This window comes from Pelobates fuscus, chromosome 3 (genome assembly GCF_036172605.1).
Source record: "Pelobates fuscus isolate aPelFus1 chromosome 3, aPelFus1.pri, whole genome shotgun sequence".
NCBI lineage: Eukaryota > Metazoa > Chordata > Amphibia > Anura > Pelobatidae > Pelobates > Pelobates fuscus.
The window spans coordinates 36,706,324-36,731,811 of record NC_086319.1 but is presented as its reverse complement, the minus strand read 5'-3'; the positions used below and the strand labels follow the sequence as shown (position 1 = coordinate 36,731,811).

The following is a 25,488-nucleotide window of genomic DNA, read 5'->3' as shown; positions in this document are numbered from 1 at the left end:
GCCAGCACAGAGTTCAGATGTGTTATTACATTCTAAGTGCATTCAAGTCCATTATAGTTAGGACGTAATGACACATCCTAACATAATGAACGGGTCAACTTATTTATGTTTTGAAAAATCGTTGTGTGCAAGCTTCGTTTTACAGATATTTAGAAGATTTTTGTACATTTTCTTCTCCGCATTTCTGGCCACATACCATGACTATTTTATGGCTGTGGCTAACACACTACAAACCTTGATTTAATAAGCATTCCAAATGATTCAATATTGTTAGAAACGTTTCAAAATGAATTATCTGCAGAAGTCACAATTTTGCAAATAAATCATGTTTCTAACAGTATTGAATCATTTGGAAAGCTTATTAAATCGAGTCCAAAGTGTTTTGTCTTACAAAGTGGTCTGAACTACTCAAAGTGGGGCAATCACAATGGAAACCAGTAAAACCAGCACACACACTTTGAGAAATCTCCTGCATTGTAGCCAATTAGAATGCAGTTTTAAATTCAAATACAGGTTATTTTTTTCTGCCTCTTTCACACTGGCACTCATTACCGGCGTCCTTTATAAAGTCAAATACGTAACAGGCATAGTACAGCAATCTGCCTTGCTGTACTACTTAACCTAAAATTAAAGATGTTAAGGAACTTTTAAAAGCTTTTTTTCAAACTGCAGATATGTTAAACCAATAGCATCTCCTGAAATCGTTTTTATTTTTAAAGTGGAATTTTTTTTTTTTTTTGGCATGATGGAACAATAACTAAAACAAGTATAGATACAAAGCCTGCCCCATTTCTCTTCACCAACTGGGAAGGTGGGCAAAATATAGCATTGGATCACTTGAATCTCCAAATAACCAGGGGAACACCAGTAAGGGCTCTCTCTGATTGTGCAGTGGGGCATGAGGGCAAACTATGCCAAGCATGGTCCCATACATCTTTCCTCATTATTAGGGAAACCCAACTCATTCATGGGATTAAGCGCTCTACAGTGTAAATCAAGATTGGAGCTACATATTGTTTAAACAAAAAATATCTGTACAATGTGGTAGCTAAATATTTAGAATATCAGATAAAATAAAAATAAAGATACAAAACAAAGCAGGGTTAAGCAAACCTCTCCTAGGATAAATGTCATGGTTCAACCACTATTTGCTCATGAATGGTTAATAGTGTTCCTTTAATATATTTTCCATATGCAAGTTTAATTTACTTTATTTGTAATACGTAATCTTCTTCAACCCTAATTATTATTATTATTATTATTATTATTATTATCATTATTATTATTTATAAAGCGCCAACAAGTTCTGTAGCACTGTACAATGGATGAACTAACAGACACATATTTATAACCAGACAAGTTGGACACACAGGAACAGAGGGGTTGAGGGCCCTGCTCAATGAGCTTACATGCTAGAGGGAGTGGGGCAAAGTGACACAAAAAGTAAGGGTAGGGTAGGAAAGTCGGTTGCTAGGATAGTATTCATTGAGGTCTTAGTGTTTTGTTTTGATGACAATTTCAGGAGAGGAATCAAGGTACAGGTAGAGAAAGCTTTTCTCCAGGGCAGTTTGTTTTACTGTGGAACGTCACTGCACTATGTCTGGCTAAAATATTGCATGCTACTTTCCACATTCTACTTTCTCTCACTGGACAGGAAGCAAGGCGTATATACTGTATATATATATATTTATATTTAATGGTGCACTATGATCATGGTTCATTATATTGGAGCCTATGTGTGAGGGCAGAAGATTAGATTTAAACGTCTTCACCAAACACATGGCTACAGATGAAAAGGTAAAGACTAATATATATATATATATATATATAGCCAGGACTTGAAATCCATGACTACAGAAGTTGGGGGAGTATAGGCACATATGACCAAATGTTTTGTCATCCCATCGTCCTTTATTAGAATGTTGAGGGACACAGTTTTAATGCCAGCATTGAGAACCTGTTGGTGCCAACGGAAACTTAGGATGAGGGAACTGGGCATCCCCTGACTCTTAATGCAAGAACCATCCAATTACAATCATACCATACACAGGTTGATAAGAATGGTTGGAAGGATTTTGCCAGCACCTAACCAGTGTATGAACAATTTATTTCTTATGGATGAGGCGAAGGGAGAAGAGGCTTGCTCATTAAAGGGTTACTTCAACCACCATGACCACTTGTACCTTTTAAGTAGTAATGGTGGTAGAAGCCTGAATGTGTAGTGTTTCTGCTTAAAGCTTAATGTCAATGCTGTGGATATTTTATGTCTGTCGTCAGTGCGCACTGCACACTACCGACAGACATAACAGATTCTTCCTTGCAAGAGGAAGCTATTGTAGAGCCTGCAAGGGGAAACTCTTGTCTCCCTTCCCTCCCACACTAATTGTAGCTCTTCCAACTTCTTAACCCCTCTGCTGATATAGGTTCTTATATTGCCCTCCCTCCTCCTTTCCCCCTCCCCTTTGCAGGGTCACAGCATGCGCATGCACTCTGCGCCAATTAAATTCTCCAATCAAAGGCTTCTCTATGAATTGGATCTTGGCACAGCTCCCTGGATGTCAGACAGAGCGCTGAGAGCTTCACCTGGTGCTGGATTGGGGTTCTAAAAGCTTATTTTCTAATGTTTTTTGAGCGTTTAGCATGGGGCATGCCTAAAGAATAATGTTAATAGTGCATTATTCTGATAACATTGAAAAAGATTTGGAGAAACCCTTTAAGCCCTACAGCTTTACTGGTTGAGACTCTTTACTGCCACAGTATCCAATCTTGAATGAGTACTAAATGGTCCTGGTGGCTTTTCACGTTTTACATGTAAAGCATGTTAGCACTGATATCAGGCAATAAATATGGTACAAGTATGTAACATTTCTACTGATGCCTCTTTCTATACAATCTGTATAACTATTTCCTACTGACTATGTTATATCTGCTTTATTACCTGGGTGTCCACCTGCCAACTGCTTAACCACATCCTTTTATTGGCGACTCATCTTAAAAAGCAATTCATTTGCAAAATAAGACTGCGTGAGCTGCACCTTCAACTTTGAGAATGCATATTTTTACACATTTAGAAAGCCATGCAAAGACACATTTTACCTTTGCCTGCACCCACAGCAGGTGGGAGAAAATCGGCTTCAAATGAAAACAAAACGAAACCACATACATTAGATATCACATAACACAAAAATCATCGATAGAAAAAGAACATTTCAAATTCCGTCCAATAAAGGTGTAAAGAATTCAAGGGACAATATATATATTTTGCACAAATGTGATAGTAAATAGTGAATATATGACTGAATATTATGTGTATCTCATCCTATAGTTTAGCAGTCTATAAAAACACATTCATTGAGCTTTTTTAGCTAGATAAAGATACCTTCTGGTAGATTAAGCATGCAATGTATACATTGTGCTTTTGAAATTGCCCCAAATGCCTATCTTAACAGATATACCTATTTGAAGATTCCTATATTTGCACAAGCATGATGACACTAATTAGTCATAGACAGGGTAGCTGCACACAGAGTCTGTCTGCTCCAAAAGTCATGTACATAATTTAAAAATTCCCAGTGTGTGACTGCGTGGAAGCAGGTGCAGTATGCTGAGGCACCACTGGGGGGCAGAGTGGCCTGTATATATCAGATTGGTAGACTTCACTACTAAATCAACAACTCAGCAGTAAAGACCAAAACCATAAAACATTAATAAGTACTCTATACATGTAGGTAACGTTTGGCCAGCACAATGTGTAGCTGAAATGTTGTTCCCTAGTAGTTGCAGCAAATCTTCTTTGCCATGACTGGTGGCTAAAATCAGGTATATGCATTTATCTACGTTAGTAGAGTTCAACTTTCCAGTCTTCCCAAAGTACCAGAGAAAGCCAGCTTAACCGTTTAAAGACAAAATTAGGGTTTCTGGCACACAAAAGACAAAATACATTATCTAAAGGGCATAACTTGTAATAACATGAATACAATGACTTGATACTTTGTAAATACTGTGATGTTACACTGTACCAAACTTATATGCTAGAAATGAACATCAAACATTTTATATCCCCTAAACATTTTCAAATGATCTTACTAGAGAGCATGTCTCCCTATCCAATCATATGCAGACAGACAAATGTATATGAAAACACTGAAAACATATTAAGGTTCATTACATTAGCAGATAGTTCATTCGGGGTAGCGTTCGGCAAAGAATGCTAATGGACATTGGTAAGCTATACAATATTATAAAATACAGTTGCTGAAGAAATGTATTAAGGACCTCGGAAGTGATCTGATCTACAAACAATAAAGGGTAGAAGTCTAGGTTGGTACATACCCATCTTACCTTCATCCATTGCTGTTATTGCTTCTTGTGTAATTACACTTCCAGGTCCCACAGCAGTGTGGGCAAAAAAATAGAACTTGTAGCGCGTGCCTTGGACCAGATTTTTTAAAATGAAACTTGATTCGTTTGCAGGAATTGTAATTTGAATCGGAGGACCTAGTTCATGAGTGCTGTTTACTAAAAAGGAGGAAAAAGGAAATGTGTCTATTAAATGGTAATCAAAGGATACAGCATAAAGACGTGTTCAAGCGGTTACCTTACCAATATCTATAAACATCTCAAATGTAGCAAATCAAAATTGCCTAACAATAATAGTTTTTGCTCCTCCTAAAAAAAATTTAAATCCACCAATCTTTGGCAATTATAGTCTAATATACTCTAGATTGGTTTGAAGAAAACCATAGTAACTTGTTTTCCATTACACTAATTACATTTATGCAAAGATATGTGCAAGTACAGAGCACCATCCTCAAATTGTTCGCAAGACAAAGGTGGAGTAGAAGTATCTGGACAGTGATACAGGATTGGCTGTTTTTGGCTTTGTACTTCAGAACAATTCAGCTTTCAGTTGATGATATTTTAATTAAAGTTCAGAAATTGGACTATAAGTTGGAAATATTTTAAAGAAGACCACCATAAGGCTGGAGCTTCCTAAAAGATTAAATGCAAAGCCAGAACGTAAGTTATGTCACAGTTATATATCCTCAACATGAATATGAACTAACCTATGCTAACATGCTTCACAAGGTGAAGATGAAAATGTGATGCTTAATTTTCTGGTCCTATGTGTCAACTACTCCACAATAACCAACAGACCAATACTACACTTCAGGATGCAGACATAGAATTGTCACAGGCTACCACAATAGATAATAGACTACACTGACCCAACTTAAGGTGGTTTTATTAGAAAAGTGTTAAGAACAGAATAAAATAAATTGAGCAAGGAGGAAGAGCATCTTGTCAAATTTGCTGGATGCAGTCCAACTCTTAAAGACAATAACTGTTACTATTGAGAACAGACGATTCAATCTAAACATTCCTAACAATTAAAAGTTAATCAAAAAGAAAAAAGGAGTGTCTCAATTAAATCTTATGGAAATTGTAACAATCTTATTGACTATCCTATATCCCACATGTAATAATTCAAGACACAACTGGATAAAACATGCACCGAAAAAAATGCATTGCAGGAAACAAGTCCAACATAGAGTTCAAACATTAAATGAATTCAATGTGTCTGCTCCAAGCACTCAAGGTGAGACTCCATGTGATTAGGTTAATTTACCAATTAATTTGGTATATTATTCACACAAAGCAGAAATGTCAAATGAAAGCTTGTAATATGTGCTTTATATTCTTAGTCACTTTTTTATTTCTGTTTCATTGAGAGGTAAACACCAAAACGTGTGTCACTGGCCAAATAAGTCTACATGTCACTGTACGGATTGCTGTGTACAAAACATGACGTAATCAATACTGCTAGCAACATTCAACAGGAAACTCAATTACAGAGTGTATCATAGATATGTGTGCACAGGCTGTATAAAAAGGGGTATTGCAAAGACTGTGAGAAGTATATGTTGGATGATACAATAATCATCTGGCATACATGGAGAAATATATCTGTATACACATACACACAGCCTTATTCTTTATTCTTACTTGATTGAAACCTCAGGGTGTAGTGAGTCAGGATCCCATTTGGATGAGATGGTGGGTGCCATACCAAGCTTAGTGAATCAGTGGTTGGGTCAATAATATCCAACATTGATGGGGCACTGGGAACTTTAGAAATCATAAAAAACAGGAATGTTATGTTAAACATGATATTTGCAAAAAAAATTAACACAATTTCCAAGCGATTATACCACTACCCATTTAATTAACTGGCTCACAATTTAGCATTTAGTGTTGATCATTTTAAGGTTATATCTGAAAGATTTGGCATTACAAATTCTATCTCTGGAGGACAGTTTACAAGAACCAAACATGCAAGCATATATCATATATATGATATATAATATGGATAGAAATGTGAGGAGATAATTTGTATTAAATACCCTACATGACCACTATGGATTGCTCAATAAATATGATCTTTAGATACAGTCATGTACATTCAACCTCCACATTGCAGTGCATGCAAAAAAACACAATGTCTCATTTAAAATTAGATAAAATATAATACATCATTATATAAAACATTTGTCCACCATTTTTCATGGTCAGAAAGGTACACTATAGTTCTCTGGATGTGACTGAACGCATGGCCAGCAGGTGGAACTATTACAGGGATTTATTTTTAAGGAGACTTCATCATTTACTGATGTCTGTTTGTGTAAGTTGTTTACAACAAAACAAAAAGTATTTTTTTTACAAATATATTTTAATAAACATATTTATTGCAGCTTTAACATAAATTATGCACACATGATAGCTGTATAGCCAAGTTAAAAACGTATACACAGCAAATAATTTGAGCGCCGATAGATAAGAGGACTACCGAGTAAAAGAAGGACACGAGAAGGGGAATTAGGGCCGGGATGAAAGCTTGTGCCTATTGGAACTTTAAAAAAAGTATGAGTAAATACACAAAATAAATTTGCTACAAGTACACACATGTCTAGTTCATGTTAACATTAAGTTATATTGGACAAAATCTTACTTCCTTCTGGTGTCTCAAAATATTTACTGATGCTGGGTGGGCCTTCTCCTTTGCCATTGACAGCCCTAATATAAAGACTGTAGTGAGTATTGGGTTGTAGACCTGGAATCATGCCATGGGTTCGGTTCCCAGAAAATGTTAAAGCTTTGCTGTCCCCATGATGGTGGTTTTTGATTGTTCGATTTTGTGACTTCCCATAGTATACCTAAAGAAATTAGTGCAATTCAGAGAATAAGTGATAAAAGTTAATTTTATAAGTGCGTATGAAAAATGGAAAAAATCATGTTAGGCAATTGTATACTGACACCCACATTGTGCCATTCATATCCATAGCATCTAGCAACAGACGACCAATGGTGGCATGGGCGCCCTCCCCATGCCACAAGTTATCCTTCTGTCAGGCCTCTGAGATATCTCTCCCCATGTAGAGGCAGAGGATGCTGAGATAATTTGGCTTCGGCATTGGATTACAGGTAAGATTTGCCTTTGTTTCTTGTTTCTATTAGGGAGATGGGGTGGCACGCCAGAAAAGGTTATTCCAAACAGAAACAGTGTTTTATTAAAGGGACACTATAGTAACCTGAACAACTTCAGCTTAATGATGTTGTTCTGGTGAGAACTATAGCTCCCTGCAGCCTTTCTCATGTAAACACTGTATTTTCTGACAAAATACAGTGTTTACATTGAAAGCTAGGAACACCTCCAGTTGCAGTCACTCAGAGTGAACCAGGGGGACTTCGGAGTTGATGGAGGCATAATATGCCTCCATCCACTCAGATCTGCTGTCAGCAGAGCACAGGGCAGCACTGTGCACAGCATCCTGTGATTCAGTGTCTCCTCCCTCTGCATGCAGACACTGAACTTTCCTCATAGATATTCATTGATTCAATTCATCTCTATGAGGAGATGCTGATTGGCCAGGGCTGTGTTTGAATCATGCTGGCTCTGCCCTGATCTGCCTCTTTGTTAGTCTCAGCCAATCCTATGGGGAAGCACTGTGATTGGATCAGGCTACCACATGTCAGCAGATTGCTTGTTTTTCTCAGTCTAACAGCATGCAGATGTACAGCTTCAGGCTTGAATACAGTAAGATTTTTACTATATTTATGGAGGCATGAGGGGCCCAGGGGGGGCTAGATGGTGGTGTTAACACTATAGGGTCAGGAATACATGTTTTTGTTCCTGACCCTATAGTGATCCTTTAAACAATGTTTTTTGCTTACATACTTTTGCAATTTTACTGTCATCAGATGCTCATGATATTTTGAACAGTATGTGAATAACTCACTTTGTATCCTTGAAGATGGCCTCGTACAGTTCTTACAGGAACAGGATCCCAATGAACCTTTGCCAAAGTGGTATTAATAACTTCAACCTCAACATTTGTTGGTGCAGTCATGGGAACTAAAGACAAGAAAAAATATATACATTTTTTATTTGAAATTTCTTTAGTAAGCATCTTCATGGAGGCAATAGAATTGTTAGCACACTTACAGTCTTCTCCTGAGTGTCCAATAACTATAGGTGGTTCTGGGGCGTATCCAATACTATTCAATGATTGAACCTTTATTTCATAAGGAACAAAAGTTGGTGTCCCGGATACTATATGCTTGGTGACATTAGCAACTATTACTGACACAAAATCATCTCCAATGTCTTTTTGTCTCCAACTAACTTTGTACTCGAGTCCTGGACCATTGGAGTAGAATCCTTTCAAAGACTGAAAAACACAAGACGAGCAAAAATTACTTCCACAAGGAAAAAGATCATGAAAGAAGCAGAGTTATTTACTAAATTGGGAATTGAATAACTGACGAGACCGTAGGGAACATAAGTAATTTAAATTTTTATGCACAAATAACATATTTCAACAACAAAAATATTTTTTATTAATTTACTTTATCTAAATTTAAAATGTACTGGAAAATTCCCAACAGGTCAAGCTTTATTAAATAATCCTAAAACATTTCCAGCAAAATGATATACAAATCTTTATTGGGTAAACTAACACGTATGCTTATTATTTAACAGATACATTGTGTTGCAATCTGCTGAGAATTAATCATGGTATACAGTATGGAAAACAGAATTTGCAGACTTACATCCCAGGTGATCACTAGGTTGTCTGGTTCGGTGCCTATTGCTTTTACCCCAGATGGATTCCTATCTGGCTCTGAAACAAGAATTTAAATAGAACACATTTGTAAAATGTGTTACTTAAATGCAATTATCCCATTTTGAACATATATTACATGCACACATATAGTTGACAGTGAGTTACATACATAAAATATGAAAATAAGGTAACGTGTATAAAACGTGAAAATAATGCAATCAAGTGGTCCTGGAGTTATCATAAACCACAAGACCAAAGTCATACGGTTGATTGATTATCCATCATGTTTTAAAAAGCCATATAGTCACCAATCACGATCACACTTATCTAAACCCTGCTTACATATTAGGTGCTGTAATATGGAAACATAATGTTGAATGTGTCAGTGGTCTATAATTATGTCAATACTTTCCTTTCCTATTGGGCCCACGTCCCATCCCAACATACAGCACAGGGGGTGCCCATTTCATCTAGCACAAAGTAAACATAACTCCTTTCTTTACCCCTAAATAAGTATGGCATATCTATAGAATTTAAAAAGAAATAAATACAAATTCAGGAAAAAATCAAATAAATAAACTAGGTCTAGACAAATCTCACATTTTAGTTTAAATTCTAAAGAGCAATGTGATTAGCTGGGCTATTCCACACACTCGCATGACTCTTTTTATTTTCCTTTCGCTGCATGTGAATAATGATCTATTTATTTATTTATATTTTCGACATTTCATTTACTTTTAATTGTTTGAATACCGATAGCACAGTACTAGCAGCAGCTTTTTTTTTTTTTCGTTTACTGTACAATTGTTTAAGTTTAAAATCAGGCACTGCCAACCTAAAATCCACAACTTGAACAAGCAGCTCAGTTGTGAGCTAAGAGTTGGTGTTTGTTAAATAGCTGACTTGTTATACGTAGAATCATGTGAGTTACTTTTTTCAAACTACACATTACTTGGACCAACCTGGACTTTTTGTAAGATAATAGCAACAGGAGACTTTGCAGCCATTTTGCCTGTAGCGGATAGCCACCTTGGACTCCAGGTTTTCCAATTCACTTATTTCACTCACATTTCAGTAGACAAAGTTTAACTGGATCTCAAGGTTGACAGTCTTGGCTAAACTCCTTTGAGTCCTGGTAGGTTGCAAGATATGAGTTACCCAACCTTCCTGAACCCAGAAAGCAGTGCTTATGACATGTGTATCTAATTTTACAAAATTCTCTGTTTGAGCACTCTCAAGAATATGGTGGTGATTTAAAAAAAAAAGGCCCAGTAAGTTAATTTCAATGTGTCCGTCTTGAAGTTATTTAATTTACACTTGTGAAGACCGACTTCTTTTAGAGTTCTTTAACCCTTTAAGTGATAAATGATTAGAAAAGCAAAGATCCATTTGTTAATAAAATCTATACAATGCTGTTTGCAAACCTGCTGGTTTTGTCATGTAGTGTTCTGAGGGTTCACTAGGATTGCTTCTGCCAATTTCATTAACAGCAATAACACGGAACGAATAATTGACGTATGGAGATAAATTCAAAGTAGCTGTTGTTTGGGTGCCGCTGACTTTATTTTGCAGGTGCCATATTCCTGGTTCATGCTTTGCATCTTCGAATTCGATTATAAAAGCTAAGGATGAATAAAAAGTACACTCATGTTTAATAATAAATATAATTAACCAGCAAATACTTTTTTTTAAAATATGAGGGTTTTTTTAGCTTTTCATCATCTGCAACATTCTCCACCAATTCCTAGCCTCTCATTTCTTCAATCACAAGAGTGCTTTGTCTAAAACTACCTACATTTAAAAACGTTCCTTCATGACATATCAATCATGTTCTTCAACATTCTGTTTATGCAAAAAAGCATTCAAGCCTTTTTTTTTATTGTATCTATAGAATCTGATATCACAACCTCTTAAGGTAGATCATTCCCCAGCTTTGTTGTTCATCCTGTAAGGAATTATTTCCTTCCATTCTCAATGACTGACCTCTTGTTTGTCTTATATTCCCACTAGTGAACACTGAACACGGTACTGACCCTGTATATATTTATATAATGCTACGATAGCCCCTCTCAGGATGTTTTTAAAGAAAACAAATCCAGTTCTAGTCTTTCTTCATAACTAATGTTTTCCATCCCTCCTGCAGGTTTTGCAGCTCACTATGTCACTATGAATTGTGTTTAGACTGATAGCAGGTGTTGTCATTTTATTTTGCAGTTCCATTCATTATATCGGACCATAGGAACTGCAGCTGGGTGATAACTTACTTATCCAATAACTCACTGCTGGAAAGGGGTTTAATGGCAGGTTTCACAAACCTGATTTTGATTCTTTTGAATAGTGGAGCTTCTTCCTGTTCTGAGAGGGGTTCAACCATAGCTGCTGACTGCTTGAAGTTGATTATATTTTTTTATTAAAATTCTTCTTCCATTTTTTTTATAGCAATATCTATATAATTGGAGGTCACTTAGTACCCATGGGGGCTGGAACTTACTTGTAATAGGGCTGTTATTGTCATCTCCGGGCACCCAAGTTAGCTGCACGCTTTTGTCAAGACGATCAGTCAATTCCAAGTCAGAAGGTGGATTTGGACGATCTGCAATAAAAAATTTTCATTACACAGCATAATTAATCAATTTCACTTCGCATAATGAGAAAGATTAACACGAATTGCAAAAAAAAAAATATCTGTCAAGCATCTCTGCAAATAAATGTGCAGAAAAAAATGGATACATTCACATGCTATAGAAATGAAATGGCAAATACCAACACTGTGAACTCAAAGAAACACAACAATACAACACACAAATAATATTCCTGAACAAGTTTTACCAGAAAGTGATAAACAATGCAAACAACATACTATTGCATGGCACAGGAAATATCAGTGTCTTTGTCTCACTAAAGGCGAACATCACCACATATTGTGGTCCATATGTAATTTATGATGCTCAAGATGAATTGACAAATTTAGAAAGAATATCCATGAACACAACACTATTAGTCTAAATATACCACACAGCACTGTATACCGAAAACAAATGTATACTACAGTTTAAAAACACAACTTTTTCAATGATAGTATCCTTGAAGGATAAATATATCATTGTCATGGAGGACTAAAGCTACGGAGGTATACATTATACACGATGTTCTAAAAGTGCTTACATTTACACGGAACATCGTTTTCATCTACGGTACATGTCATATGGTTTTTTGTGATATAAATATGACTATGAAAAATTGTGTTTAAATGTGCCTTTCCAATAACGAAAAAAGTGTTGTGTTGTGAAAAATAATTGCATAAACACAGCATTATTTATCACATTTATTAAATGAACATGTTTGTGAGTTAGATAGATAGATAGATAGATAGATAGAGCATATAAATATAAATAATATAAAAAAACACTAATAAGCTGAGACACCATGCACAATGTAAAAAGTAATATTAAAAATGCATATATTATATTGTAAATGCAGTCATGCATTTTTCTCATCTACAAATGAACAGAAATGGTAAAAGTGAGATATGTTTTATGCGGGGACATCTTAATGGCTTAGTTCGTTACCGTGGTACACAGTTGGAGTAGGAGTTGCTGCTGCAAGGGATATTAACATAGAAATATTAGTTTACTACAAAGAGAAATAAAATCAACGCTGTTTACACAGAGTTCAGTCTTTTTATCATGCAACATTGTCGGATGTGAAATTCACATTTGAGGACAAAAACTGATAACGTATATTGAATACTTTGGGCTAAAATGTGAAATTCACTACTGACAATTCATAGAGCATACTCTATAGCTATGAGTAGTTCAATCGGTATGAAATGTTATAGGACTTTAACAATAAAATGGGAATTGATGAACTTGGAAATCTAACACTGGAAGAGTCCAAGTCTGTGGCAAAGGATGTGCAGAAGAACTAGACAGTGGCGAACACTTGAGAAGGTCAAGTCATATGCTAGAAAGTACATCGACTGATGGTATTATCTTTGCTTAGAGTAATGATGGTTAACCTTTGCATGCCAGGCATTTTTGAACAACAGTTTCCATGAGACTCAGTTAGTTTATCTTGCTTGGATCCTAAGGCAATGGTGGCCAACTTTTGACACGGCAGCTGTTGTGTACTGACTGCATCTACCCTGATACTTTCCCACCAGTATGGCTGCAATAGAATTATGGAAAATGTAGTCCACAACATCTAGAGTGACAGAGGTTGCAAGCCCCTGTTCTAAGGGAGTATTATCAAACTGAACTCCTGCAGAGAGAGCAATGCAATTCAGGGCAAATTATCATACACAAGGTTGGTGAACTGATTGGTTGAAATATTTCTTACCAACAACTGTAAGCACTGCACTAGCTGAGACGCTGTCCAGGGTAGTGTTTGCTACACAGGTATAGGTTCCTTCATCAACATCTGTTACATTCTTGATGGTTAGTCGCTCCTTGTCAACCATGTATCTGCAAAAAAAATAGTCTTTTAGAGTGACTTTTTGCTTTTAAAAGGGCAGTTTAAGCACTATAACCACTTTAAAAGGCTATAGTTGGTGCCATCCCACAGTAATGAGTTAAATTGTTTTTTAAATGCTTGACCTTGTTTCTTTCAGTAGTCTGTGATATTGCTAAAGTGGAGGTTCCCACTCTGTCTTATCAGTATAAATTTTGTCGAACTTTGGACATCATTCATTAGCTGAGAGAGTCCGCTAACACTTCAATAAAATCAATAAATTAAGTCCAAAGCTTGACATAAATTACACTGCATAGACAGTAGAAACCTGGTACTTCTCCATCCATATTACTTATTATATATTCATTTGTACAACACAATTTCAAGATCAGAGTTTGCTCACATCACATACTGTACCTTTCATCGATAGGCAAATCACCACTGTCCTTCAACCATATTATCACCGGAACTAAAGATGGGTCGTGTTTTACTTTGCATTCAAAAAACGCAGCACCGTATCTCTGAATAACCCTGTATTCTGGCTGTGTAATGATCATAGTTGGATCTGAAAAATAATATTCATTTAGAAAAAAATAAACACCATGTAGAGATTATTACAGATCCACATCTTAATGTTTATTACAATTTTGAATTACCTTTGACTGCAAGTTCAATTGTTTTTTGATCTGTCCCCAGCTTATTTCTTGCCACACAAGTATATGTTCCACTGCTGTCTTTTTGGGCCACTGGAACCTCCAATGTTCCATTTTGATGAAAAACATAGCCATTTCCATGTAAAACACTGGCTTGCATGCCTTTAAACCTGAAAAATAAAGTGACCTACTCAGTTGCAAAATCTGGTTTCTTATTAAACATGTTTTGTTTGATTTCTGGAGATACTGTGAGTTTCATGTTTTTTTTTAAAGTGTACATTCAGAAATGGTTTAGGAAATTTACAAAATACTTGTATATTCTATAAAACATTTTATAAACTTCCACATCTTTTCTACTTCCACTACCATTATCTTATCTAATACCTGTGCACACTGGGAGGGAGAGATGCAAAAAGCTGATCTGTGTGAATCTTGAAAGCTTGTGTTAGGTCAGTGGGCACTATATGCTACATGTGCCATGTTTAATAAAGATCAAGTCCAGGTACACACACTCCTCATATCACTTCTCATATCTTGAGGCAAAGTCATATATGTACATTTTTTACTTACATATGTATTATCATGTTCTTAGGACGAGTACTAGATTATGTAGATGCCAACTCTAATAAATATCAAGGTCAACTACCTATATGCCCAACTCACAGATGCTCAGTCATCACTGTTGATTGTTTGCAAATTTTATTTTATTTTTCTACAGTAGCTAGGAGAGATTAGCCTGGTCTATTGACATGTAAAGTCAGATCATATGAAGGTATGCTACTACCTGCATGGTGTGTATTATCTCTGTCACTAATGGTGGGGAAGAGCAAACAAAATAGCATTAAGTCTAGCATCCATAGGATCTATCGGTGAGAGTTATTGGGACTCTGATTATGTTCAAACCTTAAAAGACTGCTTGTCACCAATCATCTCCACACCTAAGTGCTGCATCAATTTAGGCAAGTACATTTCTCCTCCCTCACCTAGGTCGGCAACTTACAAATTTAACTCATGGAAGCTTATCTGGTTATTGGTACCTTAATTCAAGATGCCAGCAAGCAGTCTCATGTAAATGGGTATGCTGTTCCGAAACATGTAAGATGAAATAGGACTACAGGTTAATCACCTAAAACTAGTGCTTCCCCAGGAGTTTTGGAGTATCCATAAGGTATACGTGTGTGCCTCCTTTTTTAAAACTATCACATAGATAAGCAACATTAAAACATGCATATTCTTTTGTGATGTTAATATATCATTGATCAGAAAGCTCAAATAAAATGATGAAGCACAGCCAATCAGTAAATAGTGCTGCCGTACCATTCAATTTCAGGAATAGGTGAACCAAAATAAGGACAGTGTAGCAAGGCTGCTCGATTAGCGATAACTTGATAGACCTTTTGTGAAGAAAGAATTCGTGGGCGCTCCGCTGAAAGATAACAAGTTAGTATGGCAGTCTGGTTAACAACAAGGTCAAAAGATATGGAATATGAGAAAAAAAAATAAGAATAATAACAATCAGAGAACAACTATTGAAGGGAATATAGGATTGTAGGAAAACAATAAAAATATTGCAAAGGAACAGTCAGTTCTTGAATTTCATGTATTGGAAGAAGGAAAAATGGGCATGCAAAAAGATCTGAGTGACTTTAACTAGGGCCAAATAGTGATGGTTAATTGACTGGGTCAGGGCATCTCCAAAACTGCAAATCTTGTGGGGTGTCCATGATATGCAGTAGTTAGTATCTACAAAAAGTGGTGCAATAAAGGACAACTGGTAAACCAGTGTCAGGGTCATTAGTGTCAAAGGCTCAGTGATGCATGTAAGTAGTTAAGGCTAGCCCATCACACAGAAGTGCTACTGTAGCTCAAATAGCAGAATATGCATTGCTGGCCATGATAGATAAAGGTGTCAGAACACAGAGTGCCTTGCAGTTTGCTATGTATGGAGCTGCATATCTGCAGACTGGTCAGAGTGCCCGTGATGACCCCTGTCCACCACTGAGAGTGCCTTAAATGGGGATCTGAGATTCAGAACTGACTCTCTGGCTTGGTGCATATGGTGCATATGCATTGTTTACCTAAGGAAGAGATGGCAGCAGGATGCACTATGGGAAGAAGGTAGGCCAGCGGAGGAAGTGTTATGCACTAGGCAATGTACTGTTGGGAAACCTTGTTCTGGCATGTTACTTTGACAAGTACCACCTATCTAGAGATTATTTCACACCACTTCATGGCAATGGTGTTCCCTGATGGCAAAGGCCTCTTTTAACAGCATGATGCACCATGCCATACTACAAAAAATGTTCATGACTTGTTTGAGGAACATGACAAACAGTTCAAGGTGTTGCCTTGACCTCCAAATTCACCAGATATCAATCCAGTTGAGCATCTGTGGGATATGCTGGAACAACAAATCTGATCCATGGAGACCCCACCTTGCAATTTGTAGGACTTAAAGTTGGCTAATGTCTTGTATATTGGTGCCAGATACAACAGGACATGTTTAGAGATGTTGTGGAGTCCATGCCTGGAAGCATTGGAGCTGTTTTGGCAGCACAAGGGGGGCATACATGATATTAAGCAGATGGTTTTAATGCACAGAAGATTCCTAAGTAGACTGTCCACATAAATGTAACATAAATAAAATGGTAAATCACATTTTAGATTTCATACCCATGAGTTGCCATTTTTAAAAAAAAATCAATTATACAAATATCATGTCTCACCAAGTACATTCACAAAAGCATTTGCAAGCAGATACCCATACTGATTAGAGGCATTGCACTGAAACACAGCACTGGCTCGTTCTTGCACATTAGTGAATATCACTGTGTCACCATCGACCCTTCGACTTGGATCAGTAGGAGCCACTGTGGGAAAACAAAATGCATTAAAAAAATCATACACAAAATATTATTATTTTTTTCATGGTTGTTCTACCAACCAGTAGCAGGGTGCTTATTTTACTTTCACTTAACATTAATTAAATATAGAATATGGACAAAACGCACTAAAACACACTCACTCTTTTTGAGTTTTTGTATTTATAGAATACAGACTGTTTATGATTTTGAAAAACATTTTTTAAACTTACCAAATATACATTTTGGACATGTTTCTATGCTTGTTACAATCAGTTTCCAACAATCAGTAATGTTTAAAAAATACTATCAGTAAGGTTGGTGACACACAACATAATGTCACTGTCAGTGACTGGTAATTAGCAGCTGCTGTATTTTCTAACATCTCCTGCAGAGATTAATTAGACGATAGACAGTAACTAACACCAGGCTTCCATTCTAGATGGTACAAATTACCAACAGATCAGAGGCAGACACTTATTCACTTGTCTTTACATTTGCTTCAAATTGGCGTAAAGTGGAAAAGGCCGATTAGTGACGTAAAACTCTTAATACATCCTTATAGGAAACAAGTCGAGCCTGAATAATTTACTAAAAATGCAGAAATATATTAGATGTTCCTACGTTCAATAGAAACTCCATTGATGAGCCACGTAACAGTTGGGCTAGGATTTCCATTTGCTCTGCAGATTAGTGTCCCATCCTCTCCTGGTGACAATACCAAATTTCTAGGCTCAGTTATCCAGTACGGAGCGGCTAAAATAAAAATAAAATGTATAAAATGATGAAGTTAACAATGTATGGTTACTTGAGAAGGATTTGCCAACTTCAGTACAATTGTGTCATTAACAAATGATTAGTCACAGTTAAGATTATCAGTGGAGAAAGAGTGGTCACAAATAGCACAAATAGTCACCAAAAAGTGTTCTGTGTCAGTGTCCGGATTAGGAAAGTTTCTGAACAATTGTTTGGATTTATTTTGATATTTACCCCTCACTTATCATCATATCTGATCTGATCTAGTTTTATAGACTATTTATTAATGGGTTATCAGACAGCTATTGCACAAAACAAAGACTATTTTAATTAATTATCTGTAAATGAACCCCTCCCCTGAACTTTTGTACCAAGAGAAAAATGTCAAAATAGTAAAATATTATTATTACATACGGCAGATAATGTTAATTTAGGGCGATGTGTCTGAGAGTTTTAATGTGCACAATGCATATGCAGTACTTGTCTAAATATTACTTTAAATATTTATTACATAACTAAAACATTTTTTTTATTTTATTTTTACAATTATCAGATAATATCTCAATACAGAAAAAATGATTCTTTCATACCGAATGAATTGTGAGGAACTGAAAACCCATATACAAAACTTGGGTCAAATTAACTGATAAGCAAAATGTTTCCAATTTAGAGATTTCACCTAAATTTCAGTTTTCTGTTAACTGCAATTCATTCTTTATTAAAATAATTCCCACAAGAGTTTATTCAGTAAACACAGAATTGTAGAGGAATGAAAATTAATTATGGTAATTATTTTTCCAAAAAAAGCTACTGTTGCCTGCATTTTACTTGTTGTTCACACTGTAGGGTTAATTCCACTTTTAGTGGCTGTCTGTATAACAGCCTGTAGAGGTGCTTCCTCTGCACTGTCTTCGTAAAACTCTTTCACATGATGTGGAAGCCCTAAAGGAAAGTATTGGTTCAATGTTTTCCTATTGAAAAGTTTGAGTGCTATTGCGGAACTCGCCACATATTCCAATTAGGTCACCAGTGCTCCTTTAATGGGAGCATTGGATTGGACCGTTGCGGAGGAGGCGCTGAAGAAGGAGGTCTAAGCAGCACAGAGGGAGCTTTTTTGCTGGAACAAGGTAAATAAGAAACTTTATTAAACCTGTATATGCGAAACTAGGGGGGAGGTGACCTAATACCACTAGGGACAGGGACATTTTAAAATTAAGAATAAAGATTTGTATTCCAAATGCTTAGTGTTCTTTTTATTTTTTTTTAAGAATAAGCCCATATTGTTGTGTATGTTGAATTTCCTTTTGGTTCACATTACCAGCAGTGTCAAGCTGTCCTCAGTGATATTCAGCTACTGAATATATATTTAAAAAGCAACAAAAAGAAAAATCAGACATCTTGCTAATGGGTTTTCATGTTTCAACCATCGCAGCATTGCGTGTTTGGCAAATCTATTCTGTTTACACGAGAAGAAACCATGCGAATACTGTATATAGCTGGGATTTTTTCTTCATTTTTTTTGTAATACAGAGTAAATCATCTGGACAAGAATAGCAAAGATTTACTGCAGATTACCATGGCAACCAGCCTCATCTCCAACACTAGTCTCAAAAAGGATAATATACTCGGGAAAATTATGACTTGCTAAGCCTCGCTTCATTTATAGAGCTTAATATATCTGGCCGAAGCTGGAAAAGTTAATAAGAATAAAAAGAGAAAATGTTTATAGGATAATATGAATATATCAAGTCTTTAAAATAATTATTGATACAAAGTATATGCATATGTTTATATTCTGTATGTATGTATGTAAATATGATCATATGTATTACATATCCATCATAGTTATTAATAATTAGAAAATATAAAAATGCAATAATTTATTGCAGAGATAAATAGAATATATTACGTGTATTTCACCTATATTTCTTTTTAATAATTTTTTTATTGTTTAGGTTTCTTTGATGATCATAATGATTTTATGTTACGTAGCATATCTATTAACATGATACAGATATTTCTGGGGCATGCCAAGGATAACTGACGTGGAAAATACAGCATGCCATTTTTGGGCATGATAGATATTGCAGAGATTGTTCTACAGTTGAGACATATATGAAATTCCCACTACGCCATTTACCTACCTTTGACAATGACTGTGATGATGTGGTGAGTGGACCCTAACACATTTTTGGCTGTGCATTTGTATTTTCCAGAGTCTGCCTCCGAGACGTCGACGATTTTTAATGTTTTATTAAAATTTTCATGAAAAACTCTGTTGCTAGGCAACTCTGCTCCTTCTTTACTCCAGCGAATTTCTGGTGTGGGCCTGTAAATTATTTGGAATTATTAGAACTAGAAAGAAAAAAAAAACCACAAAGAAATAGTGCAATGCAAAATATTATCCTATAAGGCAGCCAACACATCTGACAGTTCATCGACACCTTAAAAATATGAGAAAAGGCATTTCTTGACCAATGCTCCTGGTCTCAGGAATAAGCACTTCTAGACAAATGGAGTCGGCCCTAAATCTAGATTAAAATATCATGAATCACATGAATAAGTAATTAATTGCTGAAGAAATCTAATTTTCCTTTACGCCAATAAGTGACCAGAGGGACCAGTTTGGTACCGTAATGGTTCTGTTTTGCTTTCCGGAGAAGCTTTTAAAAGACATAAAAGACATAAAAAATACTATATTTGCACGATTTTAAAAAAGAGCAATAAAAGATGCTGGGTGTAGGCCACCTTTTACTTTCTGGGAAACACTCTAAGAATATTAAAATGAAAATTTACCAAGACACAAAGCAAGCTTGTGTATTGGGAAGTGATCACATATATCATAAAGAGTTTCTATATTTATTATGGCCTTTTAATTGGTATGCTAGCAGCTGCGATAGTCTGTGGGGTGTAGTAAGAGGTAATTGCTGGGTCATCTCTGATTAATAACTATCCACCTTTCACCTCCCATGTGTTAGGTTGAAAAATAAAGATGACAATTGTTAAACCCCTCCTCCTCCCAAAGCACTTCTATATTACTTATCAATAAAAAAAAAACCTATTATAATAAATAATCTTTTTTTTTTGTACAGCAATTATCTGATCAACAGAAGAATATATTCAATTTGCTAAGCAATATATGGTAAAGTAAAATCCGGGCATCCTTCCAAATATTGTTTTAAATAATTTATGGCTCCAAAAGTAATCTTGTCAACCTTCAATGGAATTTTCTGAATAATAGCATGAAACTGGCATGAAATGACATTCACTGAGGCGTAATAAATCACCACCACCTACATTCTAACGAGCTGTCTGCAATGTTACTGCAAAGTGAATATGTATTTTCATTTTAAATAACCTCCATAGAAATCCATAGGATTGTATTGATTGCTCATTTTTATGTAGCGCATATTCTCATTTGTCCAAAACTGAGATTTATGTGAGGTATTATAAATGGCATAAACAAAAGTCAAGCAATGAAGCATTCCAAAAAGTATCCTTAACTATTAATAAAAATGATCCATTAGTCGTGCCATGGGAGTTATATTATTTGTGTGGCTTTGCCACATGTGAGTCGGAAAATCAATTTGCTTTAATTAAAATGGTTTAATTAAATGAACTAAGGGCCTGCAGGTTATTTAAGTGTTAATATGAATCAGCTAATGTAAGGTTATATTTGAGATTTAATGAAAAATAAAGAACTGATAATCCCATAGATATTGAATAGTCCTGTAAGGAGCATTGATTTACACATTTAGGAGAGATCAGGTAGACATCAACTAATACATGTTAACATTATGCCCTGTCACGAGATCTATGGTTTTTAGGCGTGCTGGTTGGAAATCTTCATGGAATAAATCTGTTTTGCTCTATAGTTGACTATAAATAAACAATGGGAGTTATCTGACCTGGTGCAATATAGCACCATTAACTTTTTTATCTAAGCCACTCACTGATGTAAGGTTGAAAAAAACTGCTTAAAAATACCCTAAACTTCTATAGTCCAGACAATACAATAAACACACAAAGTGGATAGGGGGTGGAATATTTAATTTAAAAAAATATATAATTTCTCAGTCAAAAACATGTCATATGAAATATGGAACATTCCTCTTGGAGAATATTTGTTTGTACTGACAAGCTCTAAACACAATTCTTAATACACCACGTCAGCTTTAATGCATATTTGCTGCTTCAGGTAAAAAGTGATATTTATATTGTCCATATTTACCAATCAGGTTAAAGAAAAGAAACCACTTGGCGCAGGTCATGAATTGGGTTGGGTTTAGGATCAAAATCCTTTTATGAGTGCAAAGACCCACATATTGGACAATGCATTATAGGAGTCAGATGGCAAAACAAACAGGATAGTTCTGTAGCTACAGATTTGCATAAAAAAAACAAATAAATGGGTAACACCATTTCATTCTTCCAAAATCGATAAAATGATCCCCATTGAGACAGACGATTGTGATATCTACAGTGTCCCCAGGAAGTGTTTATCAATCAGCTGCAGCTAAATGTAACTTTCTTGGTTTCAGGTTTTCATATTATTATTATTACTTACAATCCTTCCGCTATACATTCCAAGAGAATAACCTCTCCTCGGAGCACTGTCTTATTACTTGTTGGACCTTTAGGAACCAAAAGACTTGGGCGCCTATCTCCGGCTGGACTGTCTGGACGGGAAGAAAAAAGCATTAGACTATTTTTTGTATTTTTTTTTTTAGTATTCCATCTTTTTCTGTTAATGTGTAGTTAAATGACAAAGGGACAAGTAAATGTTGCTAGTTTAGAATGTAATGGATTTTAGAAAGCAATGCAGATAAACAAATAATGTTGGAGGCATGCTAAGTGACATGTATTAGGAAACTTTTTATTTCACAACATCTCTTTGTTGAAAAAAAAAAAAACATTTTCTGGTATAGATAATGAATATAAATGGATATTAATCACACACCCTGCAGATCCCTATGCTTTATTTATGGAAAATGTTTGCAAAGATTTGAGACCTATCTATCTATTGATCGGTCTGTTTGTCTGTCTCACTGTATATCTATCTACCTTTCTATCTATCTACCTACTTATCTACCTACCTATCTGTCTACCTATCTGTCTACCTGTCTGCCTACCTGCCTGCTTGACTGTCTGTCTGCTTGTCTGTCTGTCTGTCTGTCTGTCTTCTTGTCTGTCTGCTTGTCTGTCTGTCTGCTTGTCTGTCTGTCTGCTTGTCTGTCTGCTTGTCTGTCTGTCTATCTATCTATCACCAAATATTTTCGTATTATGCAAATACAGAAGGTGTCATAATCAAGTCTGAAATAAAAAGGATCCTAATGGGATTCAGTTTAGCAGTTTTAAAATATTAAATTAAGAAGTGTTTTTCAGCATGTACATGTATTGCTTGATAGACATTGTGTAACAATTAGTACTAAATGGAAGTGCATTTGCCTTATTATTTGATGAAAAGTAACATAGAAGACAAATGATATCATAAACCTGAAAACTGAATGAAATATACATTATTCAATGGGATGTGAAAATGTAATTGTCGTCATAGCTTTACAGTATAGCTCAGGTTTAGGTCTGAAATCATTACACCGTATAATATACTAAATGCTAAAGCAACTGGATACAAAGAAACTGGATAAGACAAGATGGGCCGAATGGTACATTCTATGATACAATAGCACTGTGATAGAATATTTAACCAAATCGAATATACAAACATTTTAGGGATTGGGGTCATTTAATAAACTAGTGACAGGGCTGTTTACTAAAGTCTGAATTGTCACGATTGCAAACTGTATACAAAGTTATTTTGAAATTTTAGGCCAGAGTAATCATGCTGAAAGCATGGCTAACTGGAGATTTTTTTCTGCGTTGGCTATTTTAGTCTAACATTTGAATTTTACTTTGTATTCATTAGGAATTCCTGACAATGCACACTTTAGAGTATTAATCCCTAGGCATCACATTAAGTGATACCACCAACATCTGTGCCTTGTGAACACGATGCGCAAGACAAAAGTGGGCAGAATAGTGACACAAATTGCGTCACTGGTCCCATCCAAAGTGGTGGACCTACCTCAAATTGGAATGGGTACACCCAAAAGAACTGGCAGGTCATGCCAGGCTGCCTGTCAATCATCCACTCCAGCCCACTGAGGGCAGACGATGAAGAGAGCACTGTTTCTATTCTTTCTACCTGGTCTTGTTTGGGGACTGTTCGGACTATGCATTATGGTCTCACTCTCTTAACAGAGTAAAAGATTACACCACTTACTTAAAAGCAGTTCATCTATTCAAGTCTGTAAAAACTGCTACGAAGTAAGCAACGCAAACCCTATAGTCATCACTTGACCACTGCAAACAAGACAGTAATTGGGAGATGATGGAAGTTGCACTTGGCTACATCAGACAAATTATAGATACCTCAGCTTCTATATGTTCAAAGATGCATTGAATTACCATTTGGAATAGTAACCGACTCAATGACTACATTTTAACAAAATTTACAATTCTCATGTTTACTAAAATCCAGTGAAAATGCAATTATTTCAACTGAATGAGTCATCTAACTCAGTACCACCCGGAGTAATCAGTAATTCTTAAATGCAAATCCTATTTAAAATATACATTTTCCTCATTTATCAAACACCAGAGGTAAATTTGTAAAATGCATTCACTAGCTATTTTGGGTAAATTTAAAGAAATCCGCAATATTCACCCCCTGGCTTCTTAATTAGCCATTGGGCAAATTGTTAAAACAATAATTAAATTAATAAAGTATTATGAATGTAATAAATAATATGAATAAATTAATATTATATTAAATATATATTTTTTAACCCAAATAAATCAGCTTTCATTATTGGGGTGTATATGGAGTTAACTCTTTCTTCTACTAAATTAGTTATAAAGTTGGTCTTACGTCTGCAATGGATACATTAACAGTTAAGATGTATTTATTTTTTTCCCTTGGAGTATGTCATTTTAATTGTATCTATAAAGAATACATATATTGAACATTTACATTGTAATGTCCTTAACATGCTAGACAATGATCCCTCCCTGTTTACATTTTTGTACCACTTTTTAGAACAAATCTCCCCATATTTCTCCCTTAATCCTGTCATGACAAGTCGTTAGACATGCTGTGGCTCTGATGAGCTTCCCCCAGTATGTCGCTTAGAAGATTTATTTATTTATTTATTTATTTATTTGCCTTTTTAAATCTTTATTTCAATGTTTTATGCACATATTTTATTTTTTAATAAATAAAATAAAGAATTTATGCAATTATGAATGAGCAGTGGTGGAAAATCCATGAAGGTCGGTATTTATCATATTTCGTATTATTAAAATGTTAGACAAGCCCTACTTTTTTAGTACATCATCTGTCATGTAGTGATCATATCATCAAATAGAAATATTACAGACTAATTAGAAAGCTACAGATAAATATCATTCTAAAGTGCCAAATAAATGAAAATAAATCATAATCCCTTCTGGAGAAACAAGATGTCAGGACTGTCATGAATCATCCACAAAAAGTTCTCGTAACATTTTCAGCTTATGAATTTTAGAGATTGGAGAAATTTAATTTCTCGACTACACTTTGTAACTGAAAAGGTTAATGAAATA

At 35.5% G+C, this 25,488-nt stretch overlaps 1 protein-coding gene across 28 annotated transcripts in view; it reads right to left on the bottom strand.

Annotated features, from left to right (window-relative positions):
* The window catches only part of NRCAM (neuronal cell adhesion molecule), a 209,345-nt gene that overhangs the window by 18,611 nt on the left and 165,246 nt on the right, over positions 1–25,488 (bottom strand). For 8 of the 28 annotated variants that reach the window (XM_063446890.1, XM_063446889.1, XM_063446900.1 and 5 more), the window contains 18 exons: positions 22,412–22,523; positions 19,989–20,173; positions 17,713–17,844; positions 16,954–17,097; positions 15,545–15,653; positions 14,231–14,397; positions 13,992–14,139; positions 13,464–13,588; positions 12,695–12,724; positions 11,617–11,718; positions 10,550–10,747; positions 9,112–9,182; positions 8,504–8,729; positions 8,298–8,413; positions 7,010–7,214; positions 6,007–6,129; positions 4,333–4,518; positions 3,097–3,132 (listed from right to left, as the gene is read on the bottom strand). In XM_063446890.1, the coding sequence (XP_063302960.1) occupies positions 3,097–3,132; positions 4,333–4,518; positions 6,007–6,129; positions 7,010–7,214; positions 8,298–8,413; positions 8,504–8,729; positions 9,112–9,182; positions 10,550–10,747; positions 11,617–11,718; positions 12,695–12,724; positions 13,464–13,588; positions 13,992–14,139; positions 14,231–14,397; positions 15,545–15,653; positions 16,954–17,097; positions 17,713–17,844; positions 19,989–20,173; positions 22,412–22,523 (2,415 nt within the window). The remainder of the gene's footprint in view (positions 1–3,096; positions 3,133–4,332; positions 4,519–6,006; positions 6,130–7,009; positions 7,215–8,297; positions 8,414–8,503; positions 8,730–9,111; positions 9,183–10,549; positions 10,748–11,616; positions 11,719–12,694; positions 12,725–13,463; positions 13,589–13,991; positions 14,140–14,230; positions 14,398–15,544; positions 15,654–16,953; positions 17,098–17,712; positions 17,845–19,988; positions 20,174–22,411; positions 22,524–25,488) is intronic. The other 20 variants (XM_063446892.1, XM_063446903.1, XM_063446911.1 and 17 more) reach the window with 6 other exon arrangements.